The sequence below is a fragment of the Trachemys scripta genome, chromosome 14 (genome assembly GCF_013100865.1).
Source record: "Trachemys scripta elegans isolate TJP31775 chromosome 14, CAS_Tse_1.0, whole genome shotgun sequence".
Lineage (NCBI taxonomy): Eukaryota > Metazoa > Chordata > Testudines > Emydidae > Trachemys > Trachemys scripta.
The window spans coordinates 28,042,130-28,058,680 of record NC_048311.1 but is presented as its reverse complement, the minus strand read 5'-3'; the positions used below and the strand labels follow the sequence as shown (position 1 = coordinate 28,058,680).

The 16,551-nt window shown below is 37.2% G+C and overlaps 1 protein-coding gene across 2 annotated transcripts in view; it reads left to right on the top strand.

The window, feature by feature from the left end:
* The window catches only part of PRKCA (protein kinase C alpha), a gene marked incomplete at its 5' end in the record, with an annotated part of 305,495 nt that overhangs the window by 124,310 nt on the left and 164,634 nt on the right, over positions 1 to 16,551 (top strand). For both annotated transcript variants that reach the window (XM_034790526.1, XM_034790525.1), the window contains 1 exon segment: positions 9,175 to 9,257. In XM_034790526.1, coding sequence (XP_034646417.1) covers positions 9,175 to 9,257 — 83 coding nt within the window.

Genomic DNA, 16,551 nt, shown 5'->3' with positions numbered 1-16,551 from the left:
CTGCCCTGGCTCCGCGCTGCTCCTGGAAGCGGCAGGCGTGTCCAGCCCCTAGGCGGAGGGGCGGCCAGGGGCTCTGCGTGGTGCATGCTCCCCACCCGCAGCTCCCCTTGGCCGAGGTTTCCGGCCAATGGGAGCTGTGGAGCTGGCACGGGGGGCGGGGGCAGCATGCGGGGCTTCCCTGATCATTCCTCTGCCCCGGAGCTGCAGGGGGAAGCGGGGGCGCTGGCACTCAGGGCTTCTGGCCTTCGGCGTGGGGACTTGCCACAGGCCAGATTAAATTAAGCAGTGGGCCGGAGGTTCCCCACCCTGGTCTAATTGTAATGCTCAGGTGAATGCCAGGCTGTCCCACTTTGAAGCTAATGGTAAAAGGGATAATACTGTTTTTTTTACTACTGTACAGCTCTGGCACCCTTCTTTGGGTCTCTATCTTTTGTAGCACCAGGCTAGTGGGTGTCTGATAAATTTGAACCTCATAATCCCATCTGATAGCTAGGAGCAAGAAAAGAGCAGTTTCTTCAGGCTCTTCTCGCCACCCTTTCTAACCCAGTCCCCAACAGGCATTACCCATCACTTCCGGGGTGGGTGAAGAGTGCTACTTTACACCTCTCCTAGCCTGCAGTTTTAGGTCATGTCCCTGTAAATACTTCGTGTGCAGAAGTTTTCAGACTGGAGAGCCGGCCCCCCATGGGGGGGCATGGAATGTATTCTGGGAGGGGTAGGATGTGAGAAGCTTTAGGGGGGGAAATTGGGATATGATAGAGGTCTATAAAATCATGACTGGTGTGGAGTAAGTAAATAAGGAAGTGTTATTTACTCATAACACAAGAACTCACCAAATGAAATTAATAGGCAACAGGTTTAAAACAAACAAAAGGAAATATTTCTTCATGCAGTGTACTGTCAACCTGTGGAACTCTTTGCCAGAGGATGTTGTGAAGGCCAGGACTGTAACTGGATTAAAAAAAGAACTAGATAGCCATTGATGGACCTAACCTCCATTAATTTATTAGCCAGAGTGGGCAGGGATGGTGTCCTTAGCTTCTGTTTGCTAAGCTGTTGGAAGACAGGATACTGGGCTAGAGGGACCTTTGGTCTGACCCAGTATGGCCATTCTTATGTTCTTACTGTGCACATTTTACGAACAGCAATGAATAACTAGCAAAAGCTGATTCCTCCAGACATATCAGGTCCTCAGGTGGCGCTGTGCCTTTTGACAGATTCTGTTAAGCTTTCATCACATTATACAGAGTTGTTGCTATCTGTATGTTAATCCATTTGCTATGACAAGGTGTGCACATTTAATTTTAAGCGTCGACCACGATAGCAGTTTTGCTTTTGATCTTATTACAATGGATCGTTGGCTTTGTTTGAATCAATGCCTTACTGTTTTAATATTTAGTGAGAGTGGCATTTTTTTATTGGTATATATATTTGTGTGGTGGGGTGGGGGTTGTAAACTACTGCAGACACAAAGAAGGGGTGCATGATCAAATACGTTTGAGATGCACTGCTCTGTGTATGCCTCTGTTCTTGCTCATATAAATCCTAAGGCCTGGTCTACACTGGGGGGGGGAGTGGGGGGGGTGTCGATGTAAGATACGCAACTTCAGCTACGGGAATACCGTAGCTGAAGTCGACATAGCTTATTCCGACTTACCTCCTGTCCTCACGGCGCGGGATCGACGGCCGCAGCTCCCCTGTCGACTCTGCTACTGCCGCTCGCTTCGGTGGAGTTCCGGAGTCGACGGGGAGCGCGTTCGGGGATCGATTATATCGCGTCTTAACGAGACGCGATATATCGATCCCCGATAAATCGATCGTTGCCTGCCGATACGGCGGGTAGTCTGGACGTACCCTGTGTGAAAGTGCTCTAATAGTTGCCAATTTCACAACTGCCTACAGGAGATTCCCAATACCGCCAGTGAACCAAGACCAGTTTTCACACTGGTATAGCTTAAACAAGCAATGAGTAGTAGCAGAGACCCTTGTAATTTTCAGACCTAGAAAGACAACACAGCAATAGTTAACACTTATTTCATATTTGAAGGATTAGGGCCCAGTTCCTCAATTCACTGAACATGGGTGCACAGTTGTGTCTCCGTGGAATCCTAGTGACTTCAGTAAGGCTCTGTATGCAGAGAAATGCAGGATTGGGGCTTTTATAACCAGGAGGTCTAGAAATATTGTTGTTAAATGAAAGCTTAGATTCTGCAAGCTGCTGCTGACCTCACTGATGAGTAGACACATCCTGGCTCTACAGCATTTGCAGTTTTAGAAGTACAGTGCTTCTGATATTTTGGTTTCTTATTTTTAGGCAAGTAATGTTTCATTTTAAGAAGTAAATTAATTTTTTGTTGTTTATGAAAATTATCATGAATTTCTAGAATCATTTGACTTTTGCTGAATTCATGCATTCAAGGGGGCAGGGGCACAGGCCCTACCTGCCTCTGCTTGCTGGTCTTCTGGTGAATTGGAAGGCTGTTACTTACCTACACAGTTTGGTATATCTATTTGCAATTAGCAGGAAAGCTTGGTCTATCACTAGGTTCCCCGTTAGTGGTCTGCTGCACCAATCTATTCATGCCTCTCTTTTCAAGTGGGACAAGGTGGCCTATTTTTCCCACTCTCTCTGCTAGGACATGATAACCGTTTTACTGAGGTTCTGTTGAGTTGCCACTTAAGTTCTCTGCTGCCTTATGTATGCTTGGTGCTTTAAAAGGGCCAGTTTCACAAAGCTGAAAACAAGTAGGAGCCAGATCAGCTGAGAGGAATAGTTTAATCAGAAAAAATGTAAATGATAATAGGGAATTGTTTTAAGAATGCTTTACCCCAAAATGCCCCAAAAGCAATAGACCCACAATCAAGGGAAAAGGCCATATTGGTTAAAAAACTGACCTGGTTTAAAGGGGAAGTGAAGATAGCTAAAATAATAAATAATTATTACTAAAAAATAATATATAATGACTAGAAGAAAGGGAAAGCTGATAGTAGTGAATATAAATCAGAAGTGAGGAATTGTAGACAATCGCTAAAGGAAGCAAAAGGACACAAGGAGAAATCTATGACCAGAATAGTCAGGGTCAATAAGGAGTTTTTTAATAACATTAGCAACAACAAAAAATAAATCCTAATAATGGTATCAGTCCATTAATATATGTAAATAGTAGAATTAGCATTGATAAATACAAAAAAGGCAGATGTGTTCAATAAATATTTCTGTTTTATATTTGGGGAAAAAACAGATGATGTAGTCCTATCATATGATGTTGATACTCTTTCTATTCCACTAGTACATCAGGAGGTACTAAAGTGAGACATTTGAAAATCAGCTGGTCCAGATAACTTGCATCCAAGAGTTTTAAAAGAGTTGGCTGAGGTGCTTGCTGGACCACAAAGCCTTGGAACAATGAGGATGTTCCTAAGACTGGAAGAAAGCTAATGTTGTACCAATATATAAAAAGGATAGACATAGCGACCTGGGTAATCATAGGTCTGTCAGTCTGACATTGATCCTGGGCAAGATAATGGAGCAGCTAATATGGGACTTGATTAATAAAAGACTTAAAGAAGAGTAATATAATTAATGGCAATCAGCACAGATTTATGGAAAATAGATCTTATCAAACAAGATTTTTTTAAATGAGATTACAAATTTAGATGATAAAGGTAATAGTGCTGATGTAAACAAGGATATTTATAAAGTGTAGAGGGTTCAGAGAATAGCCATGAGAATGACTGAAGAATTAGAAAACATGCCTTTTGGTGATAGACTCAAGGAGCTCATTCTGTTTAGCTTAACAAAGAGAATGTTGTAGGAGTGACTTGATTGCAGTGTGTAAGTACCTACATGGGGAACAAATATTTAGTAACAGGCTCTTCAGTCTAGTAGAGAAAGCTATAACATGATCTAATGTTTGGAAGTGGAAGCTAGACCAGTTCAGACCGGAAATAAGATGTACATTTTTAACAGTGAGGGTAATTAACCAGTGGAACAGTTTACCAAGGATCATGATGTATTCTTCATCACTGGCTTTTTTAAAATCAAAATTGGATGTTTTTCTAAATTATATATGCTCAAGGAATTATTATGGGGGGAATTGTATGGCCTGTATTATACAGGACATCAGCCTAGATGATCACAGTGGTCCCTTTGGGCCTTGGAATCTATGTATCCATGGCCTAGCTTACAATATAATGTTGTGAAATCCCTCTCTCTGTTCTCATGAGAACTGTTAAATTTGTGGCAGTTAATGAGAGCATGACTCGTTACCCGGTATTCCCAAATCTCAAAGTTATAGAGCTGGATTGAATTAATGAAGTACAGACCAAAGGCAGTCACTGTTCTAGCAAAACTTGCCCCCACCTCCTTCATAAATTTCAGTTTACCCTTCATTGCTCTGTTTGTCATCCAGATTAATTCTCTTCCTACCATATGTTTTTTCCAGGACTGATCTTGAACTCGTTATAAAACTAAAATTGTATTCTTTTCACTGTTAACCTTCTGTACATGTTCTATCAATTGTAACTCTGCAGCTTTTCAAAATGAGCTAGATTTTGATAAATTAAACTTTTTCATATAAACAGAAGGTATATACACTGCTTTTTGTTTGTGTTTTGTCCTCAGAAAAAAACATTCTACTTCCTTAGAAATTATTCAAATGTTAGTCTGGGCATTCTAGAAATGCTCAGCTAAAAACCAATCATAACGTATGTGCAGGGTGCCATTACTTAGCATTTAATACATAAGAAACATTTGTTTGTTTTTCTTACAGCTCTACAATGGATCCCAGAAAAATATTGTTTTCTGAGATAAAAAACTGAACCTGATTATTTTATTTTAACATGCAAATATAATATACAATAGATTTTTTTCTATTATTAAAGACATTGAAGTCCAGCTATTACGCTGCTATAGAGAGTACCATCTCCCCCCTAATTTATGATGACATTTAATTTATCTATTCCAGACAGGAGAGTTCATGTAAAAAAACATAAATTTTAGCAAAGTTCAAAGCATAATAATAAATTTAACTTTTTATTTCAATACCGGTAAAAGAATTTATACCCTTTTATTAAATGCAATTGAAGAGAATGTTGTGTTAAATGGTAACATTTTGACACTTTCATCTATGAGAAACTGTTTGTACGATATACAAATACATCACCAACCTGAAGCCCCTGTCCTAAAAACATTTATGCATTTGAGAAACTTTATGCACCTGAACAGAATAATTGAGTTGAATGAGGCTGCTGATATACGTAAGAGTGTGTAGGATCATGATATAAGTCTGCATATTAATGGAAAACTTTGTTCAATAAAAATGAAGTAGCATTAGAATTGTAATGTCTAATACAAACTTAATTGGTCCAATATGTATGAATAAACATGTCAGTCCCTTGACTACATATTGAAAATATACTGTAAACATACCCTACTTATTGGGTATGTATCCTATTTTGTGTGAGGAGACAGAAAACCATTACAAGCAATGCATTCTTTTGCATTGTGATAATCCTCTTAGTCTTAAATGTGCTAATGCATTTTCAATAGACTTTGCACTCCCTGCACATAAGTCAAGTTGCACATTGATTTATGACTCTGAAAATGAACTTTAACAAGTGAAATATGTTTTTAAGATGACACATTTAAAACATGAGGTCAAATGTATTTCGGCCATGTGGGATCTTTAGCAACAGAGCAATTGTACTTCCTTAAAACCAAAAGGTAGTGGCCTACTGAAAGATTTAATACTTCAACTTCTTTGTATTTATCTTTCACTGTTCATTTCCATGTAAAGTGCAGTATTCAGACACGTTACATCCTTTGTGACAGAATGGATTGCATTTGTCTAGTTTGCCCTCAAAGCATACAGAGATCACTGACTGCTAGAAAACTTTTTTTCTCAGTACTCATTTTTCTTTTTTTTGTACCATTTTATTTCACTTCTGTGAATTGAATAAAATTATAGCTCTGTGTATGTGCACTGATGTAGGTATGGTAATGTGGAACTTTCATTAGTGATGTTATAGATCTGCTATAAAAATAGAGCTGGCAAACTGTTAGAGAACATTAGTCCTCAAGTGATGCAGTTTTGCTAACTGCATATTAAAATTAATGTTTGCAATATTGTTGTAGCCATGTTGGTCCCAGGATATATGAGAGACAATGTGGATAAGATAATATCTCTTACTGGACCAACTTCGTTTGGTGGAAGAGACAGACAAGGTTTCGAGCTACGCGGAGACTTGGTCAACAAACTGCCAAATTCATCATTGGTGTAACAGTTGAAATCCATACAAAATGAAGCTGCATCAAGGATGAATTTATCACATTTTGCTAACTAATCACTACATGGATGCTTGACTTCCATGCCCATAATAGGCAGTGGTATTAAGTAACATTTACACATTTGATGTTAAATACTGCATGATATTTTGTGGGTACTGTGGCTTCCTCTTTACTGAAAACAGTTGTAGCTATCTAGTAACTCCTATTATCACTACCGCGATATGGTATCATAACATGGTCTCTTTTGCCACTATAATACATTTACTGTACTACAGTCTGTCCTACCCTAAGATACAGGTAGTAACCATTCTTTCAGCTGTAAAGGACCACAGGACATATTGTTGATTTGATGTTCTATCATTTTGTAAGTGGTTACTTGTTTTCACATTGTTGACACGGCAGTTAGCGTTTTGTATTTTACATTATCTGATCATGTTTAATTTTGCTTAAATTTTGATGATTATTATGATACATATTGAGGCGCTGCACTTGATTGCTGATGAAGCTGAAAGGATTTTATAGGAATATGGTAATAGACCTTATTGAACCCTTGGCTGCAAATAGCCAAGTGGGACTAGAAAACTTATTTCTCTGTATCAAATTACTTCAGTAAATTTTACAAATTGGCTGTATGCATGTTGACAACTTTTGAATGCATGAAGAAAGCAATTTACTGTTTGTTCATGTGTGTCTTGCAGCATAAAAGCCATCACAGATAAATTGTCATGAAACTCGTTCTGATGAAAAGTTACATATTGAGATTGTAATTTTATAGTCTTGAAGTATGTTATGTCTTTGAAAATAGCAATGAGGACTGATTATCAAGTATATTATTCTCATTACTGGTGTTGACAGTTTATGCATCATCCAACCTAAAGAATATAATTAAGCATGTAATATCTCTTTGCGTATTATACAGTATTTATAACTTCTAATGTGTCTAACATTTATGGGTTTTTCAGATAACCACAGAGATCTTTTAGATTTCTCCTTCTGTCAGAGACTGATAGAGATTTACAACTGTAACTCAGCTTAATGACATGTCTTGCCTCAGAATTGATTAATAAGTGGCACTGGCCACTTCAAATAGTGCACCTTTGTAGGGTAGGACTTATGGGGGACAAAAGCTATGCTCCCTCTTGGACAATTCCTGTCGCCTGTAAAAGGCGGCAAAGTTGGGCAAAGAAAGGCTCTGCAAGGAGGAAATAAATCCTTTTCCTGCTTCAAATACACATCTCCTTAAACCCATGAGTACTTATTAGGAGGCCACATACATACCTGTTGGCAGTGGCGAATTTTCAGGGGAAGTGTGGGGAATGTCTGAAGTGGAGCCAACAATGGCCATGTTTATGTCCCATGAGACACGCCAACTGACTACATGAAATACATGAGAAGCTAAATTAGGAAAAAGTAAATACTCACTTGCATTTAAGTTTTGAAACAGCTCTTCATTATTGTATTTAACGTGACAAATCCTGATCCAGTTGCCAATCAACAGTTATGTGATTTTTAGTCCAAGTGCGCATTTAAAGAGTCAAAGTTACTTTAAACTTTAGGCTTAACAAAAGTTAACCACAGCAATGCAACAGTCATTTAAAAATATTAAAAATAATGCTCCTAACATAATTTTAAATAAGCAAAAACGTTATATCATTGTAAACAGAGCACCAATCTTCACAGGGTAATGTCTATATTTCTGTATGCCCCAAAGTCCAGATTTTGAAACAAGTTACTTGGCTTGATAGTGTCCACTTACATAGTAGGGAAGAATAATTCCTGGGTAAAATGCTTTGGACTATGTTATTCTGGCCTTTAAATTTGTGAATTCTCTTTCCATTCACTCTTTCTCCTATTCCCACTTGCCCTGTCCTCACTCACCATATTTATAGGGAAAATTATGTATAGAGCTATGACATCTCTGCATTTGTTTAGGATTTCCTCTAGCTGTAACAAAGTAGAGCATTTTTGAGGTAGAATTGTCTGAAGTTTTTTTATGGCTTAAGTGTTACAAATAAGCTCCGTAGTTTCTTCCTGAATTATTAAGTAGTTGAATCTAATCAAGAACTTTCAGTCTGACATAGAATAAAATAGAGTGTAATCTATAAATAATGATTTAGAGGAGTTTCCTTACAAGTTGCACTGTCTAAAATGGTTCTAGCAGGATGTTTATGCAATGTGATGATGCTTAAATCAAAGTTACCAGAGAGAATACACTGACTGATGTAACATAACTAGTGTTTGCAAGGTATATACACAAGAGAACCACCTTTTTCATAAGACTGCATGAACAGCAGTAATATCCTTGTAATTTTGTATTCACCTAAGGCGTGGAACATAAAAACATTAACATGTAACGATATAACTCCCTCAGGAAAATATTGGTTCTGACCAAGTGGCTGGGTTTTCCTTTGTTTAAAAGCTGTAAGCTATAGAGTAAAAGATATAAAGATTTGAGGAGAGGCCTGCTGAAAAGTCCAAGTGTTCCATAAAATAAAATGCCAACATTGGAAGATCTGCTGGGCCTATATTACATCATGTTATAGCAGGAGAAGTTTCTTTCAAATCTGTAACCAGATAATCCCTGGCTGCAAAACTGAAATAATATTATGTCCACAAATCATTTTTGTAGCAGAGCAAACAGTGACTTTCATATACTTTGCAGTATTTCAAAAATGGACAAATTGTAATACCAGCACTACACAGGTACACGCACATGTAAACATCACGGAGAATTGTCACTTTTTAATCCAAAGTATCCTAACTTTCTGAAGTTCCCTCCTCCATACACTGATTTCAGTGAAACTAAATTTGTTTCAACAGTAAAGATTTAGTAAATCTGTGCCACTCTAACTGTTGTTTCCCCTCCCCCTTTTTTTTTTAACTAGTTTGCTGTTTTGTGGTTCACAAGAGGTGCCATGAATTTGTTACGTTTTCTTGTCCTGGTGCAGACAAAGGGCCTGACACTGATGTAAGTACCTTAGAACGTGATGTATTTTGATGTGTTTTTTTTTTAAACTGTGTTGCTCCTAACAGTAATGCCTCACTGCAAAGATCATCAAAATTGCCACTCTATAATAGAGTTTTAAGTTATTGGGAATAGAACAATATATTGAAATGAATATAAGGATGTATAGACTTGAAATATCCATTTTAGTAAGCAAAGCTGAGGTAAATATTGACCACATCATAACAGAGGGAAATATTCCCTCAAACAAAACAGGATGGTGATATGTTCACCCAAGCAAAAAGTCAATGTTTGTAGTATTATATACACTGATATTTCTTGATGCAGGCAGTATCTCTGTTATGGCCATGCATTTTCAATACGTAAGAATTTTCCTTTTGAAATAACAAAATTAGAATTGGCTTGAGTTAGGGAGTGCTTTAAACTTGAGCTAGCTGGCCAATGGGGGAGAGGGGAGAGGTATGAATCAAAGCTCAGGTGCTCCTCATATTTGAGCAAGTAATGCAGTAGGGATACATTTACTCTGTGCTCCTAACACAATAACTCTGTTGCTGGAGTGTTATTTTGCAGTTGGCCATCTCATTCAAGCTATATAGATAACTCAAACTAACTCTGCAGTGAGGACGTAACTGTTGCAGGCTTCGGTTGTTGCAGACCTCAGTGATGTAGGGCTAACAGTAACTGGACTGATTTGTCACATAGCTCATGGTTACATGAAAATGTTCACTGTTTTTCGCATGGGAAGTGTGTGCGCACACATCTAAAATATCATTGTTGTCATCCTATGTAACTTTGTTTTTCAGAATAAGAGAGGGAAATGTCTTTTTGTAGTTTGCCATTTGTTATTAAAGAATGCAATCAACATAATATTAATCAAAAATAAATTTCATTCTTTGAGTTAAATATAAAAAGACAGTGTAAGGAAGTAATTTCACTTTATTAATCAGCAGTAATGAAAGGTGCAATTACAATTAAATTTATTTAAGCATTTATATATTTTCTTAGTTCTGAAATGGATGTGTTGTCATCACTTACAAATCTATAGTTTTATTCATTTGCCTCATCCCTTCTTTGGAAGGATGCAAATTTTGAGAGTCCCGTATCCTTTAGATATTCTTCTAAGTTTTACTGGTGAACAACTGAATAGGATGTCTTTCAAATGACACATTCAAATTAATGGGGTCTAAAATTTGGGATCAGTTAGAAAATGCTCCCTCTTTTTCATGTAAAGATTTTTCTCTGGCCTGTGGTATTTATTTCAAATCATTTTTTTCTAGCAACAACATATAAACAAATCTGTAATAAGTTTGCAGGAAAGATGCAGATGCCACATAAGAGGATGAGAAGTATGAATTTTAGCACATGCATCAGCAGTTAATAGTGATTAAAATTGTCACAGTAAATGATTAGAGCAGTATTGGACTTGAGATGAACCAACTGTTTGCTAAATATTTCAGAAGATGTTAACTGGATGGCTGAATCCAAACTTGTGGGAAATAATTTGCATAACTAGAAAGAAAATTTAAATATGGGGTAATTTTTACCAGCCTCATGAGCCCATTTCTTCGTATTGAACAGCGAAGAATGAGCCATTTGAAACTATTTTTAAAAATTAAAATGTTTGAAAAAAATTAGGCCTACTTTTATGTAGAAGCCAGTTTTATAACTCACTATGCAATGGGGCAAAAAGTAATTTCATCATTGTTTTCCTAATCAGTAGAAACTTTAAAGGATCTTAATGTGGCCCTTTTTATAAATCACTTGATCACAAACTATTCTGTATTTCAAGGTGCTGTGCACATTTCATATATACTGCACATTTTACATGTGTGTATGTACATACATATTTATAAACACCAGAGAATTATTTAATAGTATATGGTACAGTCAAATATATTTTATGTTTTAGCCCCTGGTCCTGTGCTTTAAACTGCACAACTGCAACATGCTGCAGGAGAGGGATCTTGCTACGTATTTAGAGCAACACTGTCTGTAGTGTTAACACTAAGACCCCTGCTAGAAGTTCCATATTGGTGGTCCCCTGTCCCTGCATGGAACCACATAAGTTAGTGGGGTTCCAGATAGTTACAGGAGTCCGCCCTTGCAGAGCACATTACAATTTTGAAGATAGGTTAGTCTTCCTGAATTTTCCCTGTGTATTTAAAGTAGAACCTTGCTAATTTACAATTATGTAAAAACATCTTCCTCATCCCATTTCTCAGAAAGGATTCAGTCACTGAGCACTGTGGTAAGGTTTTATATTACTAGGATATGGTGTGTTTTTTGTTTTTTACAATGTATGCTGTAATAATTATCAGTACATTAATTTCAATTACTGTATCTATGCTTCATAAATGAAAATTACTGAAATAAATTAGCAAAGTGCATTTTGTGAAGTATTATATTTGCTTTCTAGTTTGATCACTTGCAAAATACTCTAGTCTGCTGTGGTCTGGTAGTCATTAGTGAACTAGAAAGATTCTACTTCATTTTTAAGAGCTTTATCAATAATTTTATGTATGCATAGCATTTCTGGTGAGAAACCTTTGGCTTTTTATAATTGGCCTCCAGTTCATTACAAATTGCAAGTAAAATGAGAACTTTATTGCACCCTACTGAAATAATAAACTGATGTTGCTTGTTCACATAGAAACCTTCAGGATTATAAATTCTATTATACAGTGAAGTAATTTAACATCTGTTTATAGGAACAATACATTCTGAAGTTTCTTTTGTCTGAAACACTCTGTTTTGTTTCTTATATCCCATTTAGGCTCTAGATTATAGAGCATTATCTATTGCAGATGACATGTACCAGTAAACTATACTCGTGTCACTAGATTTTAATGAGCTTCTCATGCACGTTTTTAACGTGGTATTTACTAGATCAGTAAATAATGGATGAACAAAAAGTTATATGGAGGATTATAAACTCTCTGTTGGTTATAAACTCTGAAAGCTTGGGTTGTTTTTAAGAATTTACATGTGAAATTAATAGCTTTTGTCAAAAGCAAATACGTCTTTGAAGGCTTTTCTTGTTTTGGAAAGTGAAATGAGTTTCAGGTGGTAAGCGCTGTTATCCTGATTAGACTCTGAGTCCTCTGATTTGTATAACTTTTAGTATAATTTATGCTGGAGATAAGCAGCGGCTTTCTCCAAAAGCAGTAAAATAGTACACATTTGCATAGTAGAATTATTAGTTTCTTGCAAATTCAAAACATAAGTCTGTACAAACAATCTAGCTCTCTCTTAATGATCGGTCTATGAGGACACATTTCAGACTAGAATCTAAGGTGTCTCAAAGGAAATAAAGTACCGTATTCTCTATATACAGTATATATTTAAATATTTGTTTGTAAAGAGGAACGGCATGTGATCTGGTGATTAGAGCATGGTCCGAGTTATGAGATGAGATACAAGTACATGTGTTAAGCCTGTGTGTTATATACCTTTGCCACAGACCAGCTAGTCCTGAGTACCAGAGGCTCATAAAAGTTCAAGTCTCCTCAGCTTTCCATTTTTAAGGAATCATGGCTGCATGCATGTTTGCCACCTGAAAGTTCTCGGGTACATTTATGACGTGGAACTCAGATGCTCAGGACTACTGTGTTTTACATCGTACTCAAAACTGGATGGATAGTGTGGACATGCAGCACTGTGCCAACTTGCACCCATGTGACTGAACAGCTTCAAGTTGCAACAGTGCAATTCTTTAGTATACATGAAGCTTCATACTGACCCAAATACTGTGGCTAAATTCATCTTCCTGGGATTAAAAATAATCTTCTCCTATTGCTCTGACCTCCTTCCCTTCATCTCCTTATCTGTGTGCCCTGGCTCCCTCTTATTCCCCCTCATTCAGTTCCAGCATCTCGGCATACCATTTAAAGCACTCCACCCTTCTGTTTCTTCTTATGCCCTTCCCAGTGCCTTGGGGGTAGTCTTCTGCCTAATCGCTCCCTTTCTTTTCATCCTCCATTCTTGGCACATCATCTCTTTCCCGTGTGAAACAGCTTCTTAATCAGTGGTGTCCCAAATGTTCCCTTCTTCAAATCACTACCAGCCATGCACCTGTTCTGCAGTACTTGTGTGCTGCCACCCAAATTTAACTCTGTCTTCTGCTACTTGACTTAATTGTGTTGGAGCCTGATATTACCTGACATTTTAGTAGGCAAAACTTTATACTTCAAGGTGTGGGTGAAGAACCAATTTGCAGCAGTTAAGAAAGACCACCACCACATTGGACTCAACAAGATAGGCAACATCACCAGCTTATTATGTTGTGCTTTCCGTTAGCCTATGTTTTTGTGGAGCAGAGGTGTTGAATTCAGTGTCACAACTCCTGTTGGTTTCAACAGGGCCAGGATTTCATCCACAGTGTTGTGTGTGTCTTATTACCAGTACTCTAAATACCATGTGTGACTACAAATAATAAACCGTTACTTTAGGTTTTAGATTTTTTTAAAAACTGAAAGGAATAAACGAGTTAAAATATGATTACCTTATTATTCACCTATGAGAATAAGAGGTTAGTAAAGAACATGGTGCATTTAAAATCAACATCAGAGGCAGTGAGCTGTTAGGCTTGGGAACGTGGAGAAAGGTCCTTTGTACTAGTGGTGAATTAGTTTATATACCTGGGCTATAAATCTGCCTTTGATACTTCAAGTGTGTATTCTTCAGTGCACACTCCTGGCTTTTCTTTTCTGCAGGGCAGCATTACAAATGAAAGTGTGAGGCCATTTAATCGGATGAAGCCTCTCTTAACTGTTGTAGAATCCATTATCTGGAAAGTTGTTAATCATTTTTAATATTGCATGTTACATTTCCTGTCTGGATTTTGGAGACAGTATTTAAATACTTCATTTGGGTTATCAATGTTAACATACATTTAATCCCCAAAGCATGGTGTGTTATTTCCTGTAAGAATAATACAGAAAATAAATGTTTAATAATCTTTTCTACAACAATAGGTACTAGTAAATGAAGAGGGTTATAGACTGTTACGCTTCAATTTACTAAAATGTTTGGTAGGTTTTATAATGTTTACATTTTAGTATTTTACTCTGTTATGTTATTACTACCTAAGTTAGTACAATTTGCATACCCCTGAAATGCAGAACACTGTTTCCATGCCCTAGAGTTTCCAATGTACCATATGATGATTTTTGGGAAAAGGATATTAATTATAAAAATACTTTAGTATTTATATAATTGTCTGATATATTTGTTGTCATTTCATTCAGGTGTCTAGTTAACTTGCATTTGAGATTCTCCAAGTTTCTGAGATGAAAATAGTCTTTCAATTATACTTAAATACTCCCAAGGAAAATAATACAGTGCCATTTTGTGAAAGAGTGTGCTTTGTCTGTTTCCAGACCAGTTTTATACACAATGCATGATCTTCCTCTCTTTTTTTCAAGAAAGTGATTTTTGTGTAGAGAGAGAGGTATAGTACCTCGAAGCATACTTTGTTTCCATTATTAAATACATTTCCTAGAAGATAGAGGAGGCAGAAATTATGGGAGCACTGACAATTAACAGCATTTGCAAGAAAATAAGCAAATGAAATGAAACTTACTTTGACAGTGCTCATTACATCGACCTATTAATTAAATGTATGAATCCGCTCTTTTTGTTACGTTTATTTAAAAAAAATATATTGGGGAAGGAGGAAGAATTTAGATTTCCACTTCAGACATAAAGAAGCAGATGATGCCTTTTGCCTTGAATATCCCTTTCCTATGGAAATCCAACAAAGTGTAATTTCAAGCTCAACATCTATTATGGCCAATTCAGAGACATTAGAAAACAAGCTACACGCTTTGCATCTGTGATTTGAACAAAGGTCACAGCACTCCCAGTAAGGTCCTTGTGGATGTATGGCTTAGATCTCAAGGGCCTTCCCTTGGTTTTACTATCCTAGATCGTGAAGTCAGTGTTGTACCAGCAGTGTGAGATGATAAATTCACATGTACCACATTTTGCATTCTTTCTATATCTGTTGATGCATGATTTCTTTCAACAATTAAACAATTCCTGGCAGAGACACTCAAAATATGTACCCATTTTAATCACTCTGTAAAGGGCTATTAGATTGATAGAGAACAGCAGGATAAAAAAAAACCCAACTAGCCATCCTACAGTTAAAGGGGACTACAAGCTTGAGGAAATGTCATGTTTTTTTACTTTCTAGAAAGATTGGTAGAGAGCAGGAAGTCATATAATCTGTATCCAGAGGCATTTACAACAAAAAAGGGAAAACAAGTTGTGTCCCTCTTGGACAGAAGGGATGTATTGAATAATTATAATATATTAAAGTTAGAAATGTTTGCAGAGAGCACTGCTTGTATTAGTAACAATAATCTGGTGTCACTGCAATAATGTCCCTCATCTACCTTTTGAGAAATACACTGAAATTTTAAGATGGTACATCACTTTCTAGAGAGTGGTTGGGATTTATTTACATGCCAGATTTGATAATGACAAGAGAATTTCCAATGTTAAGAGGACCTCCCATTGCTTCACTGTGCAGAATGTAGGGAACAAAGCTCAAAATCACACAGCATTTGTCTGCTGCTTTCCTTTTTTGTTACAAATTCAAACCTTGAGTACCTCAGAAGGTCACTGAAGTTTTGCAAACCTTTTTGGTGAAACTGTAGGCCACTTTTGTATCTTTTCTTTGAAATCAGACTAAATTTACAATTCCACAGAGCATCAGAGAGAGAGAGAGAGAGATGGCCGTTTCAACTGAGTTTGACTTAGAGATGTTTCATGCTTTTGATTCCTGAACTCAAAGCTAGACTCTGAGACTTGAACCCCCCACACATTTGAACTGCAGAAAGTGTTCACAAGAGATCCTGTGAAGTGATCTGCAGCATAATATTGGCACACAAACCATGCAGAAAAGGCTTTGCACTGTGTTTCTTTCTTGTGCACAGTAAAAACCTGGTTAAAATACTAGCAGTGTGCCCTCAGATACATGCATCAGAGGAGTAGCCGTGTTAGTCTGAATCTGTAAAAAGCAACAGAGGGTCCTGTGGCTTTTTCTGAAGAAGTGAGGTTCTTACCCACGAAAGCTTATGCTCCCAATACTTCTGTTAGTCTCAAAGGTGCCACAGGATCCTCAGATACATGTTTCTGAAATTTTAAGTATGACCTTCCTTGGGTTGTAACTGCTCTTAAATATTTAAATTCCACTCTTGCCACTGTTTGTGGAGAGAGCATTTTCAGAGCAGCTGTGGATCACGATCAGCCAGCCAGTTAGAAAGCAGCCTTGACTTTGATAAAAAAGGTA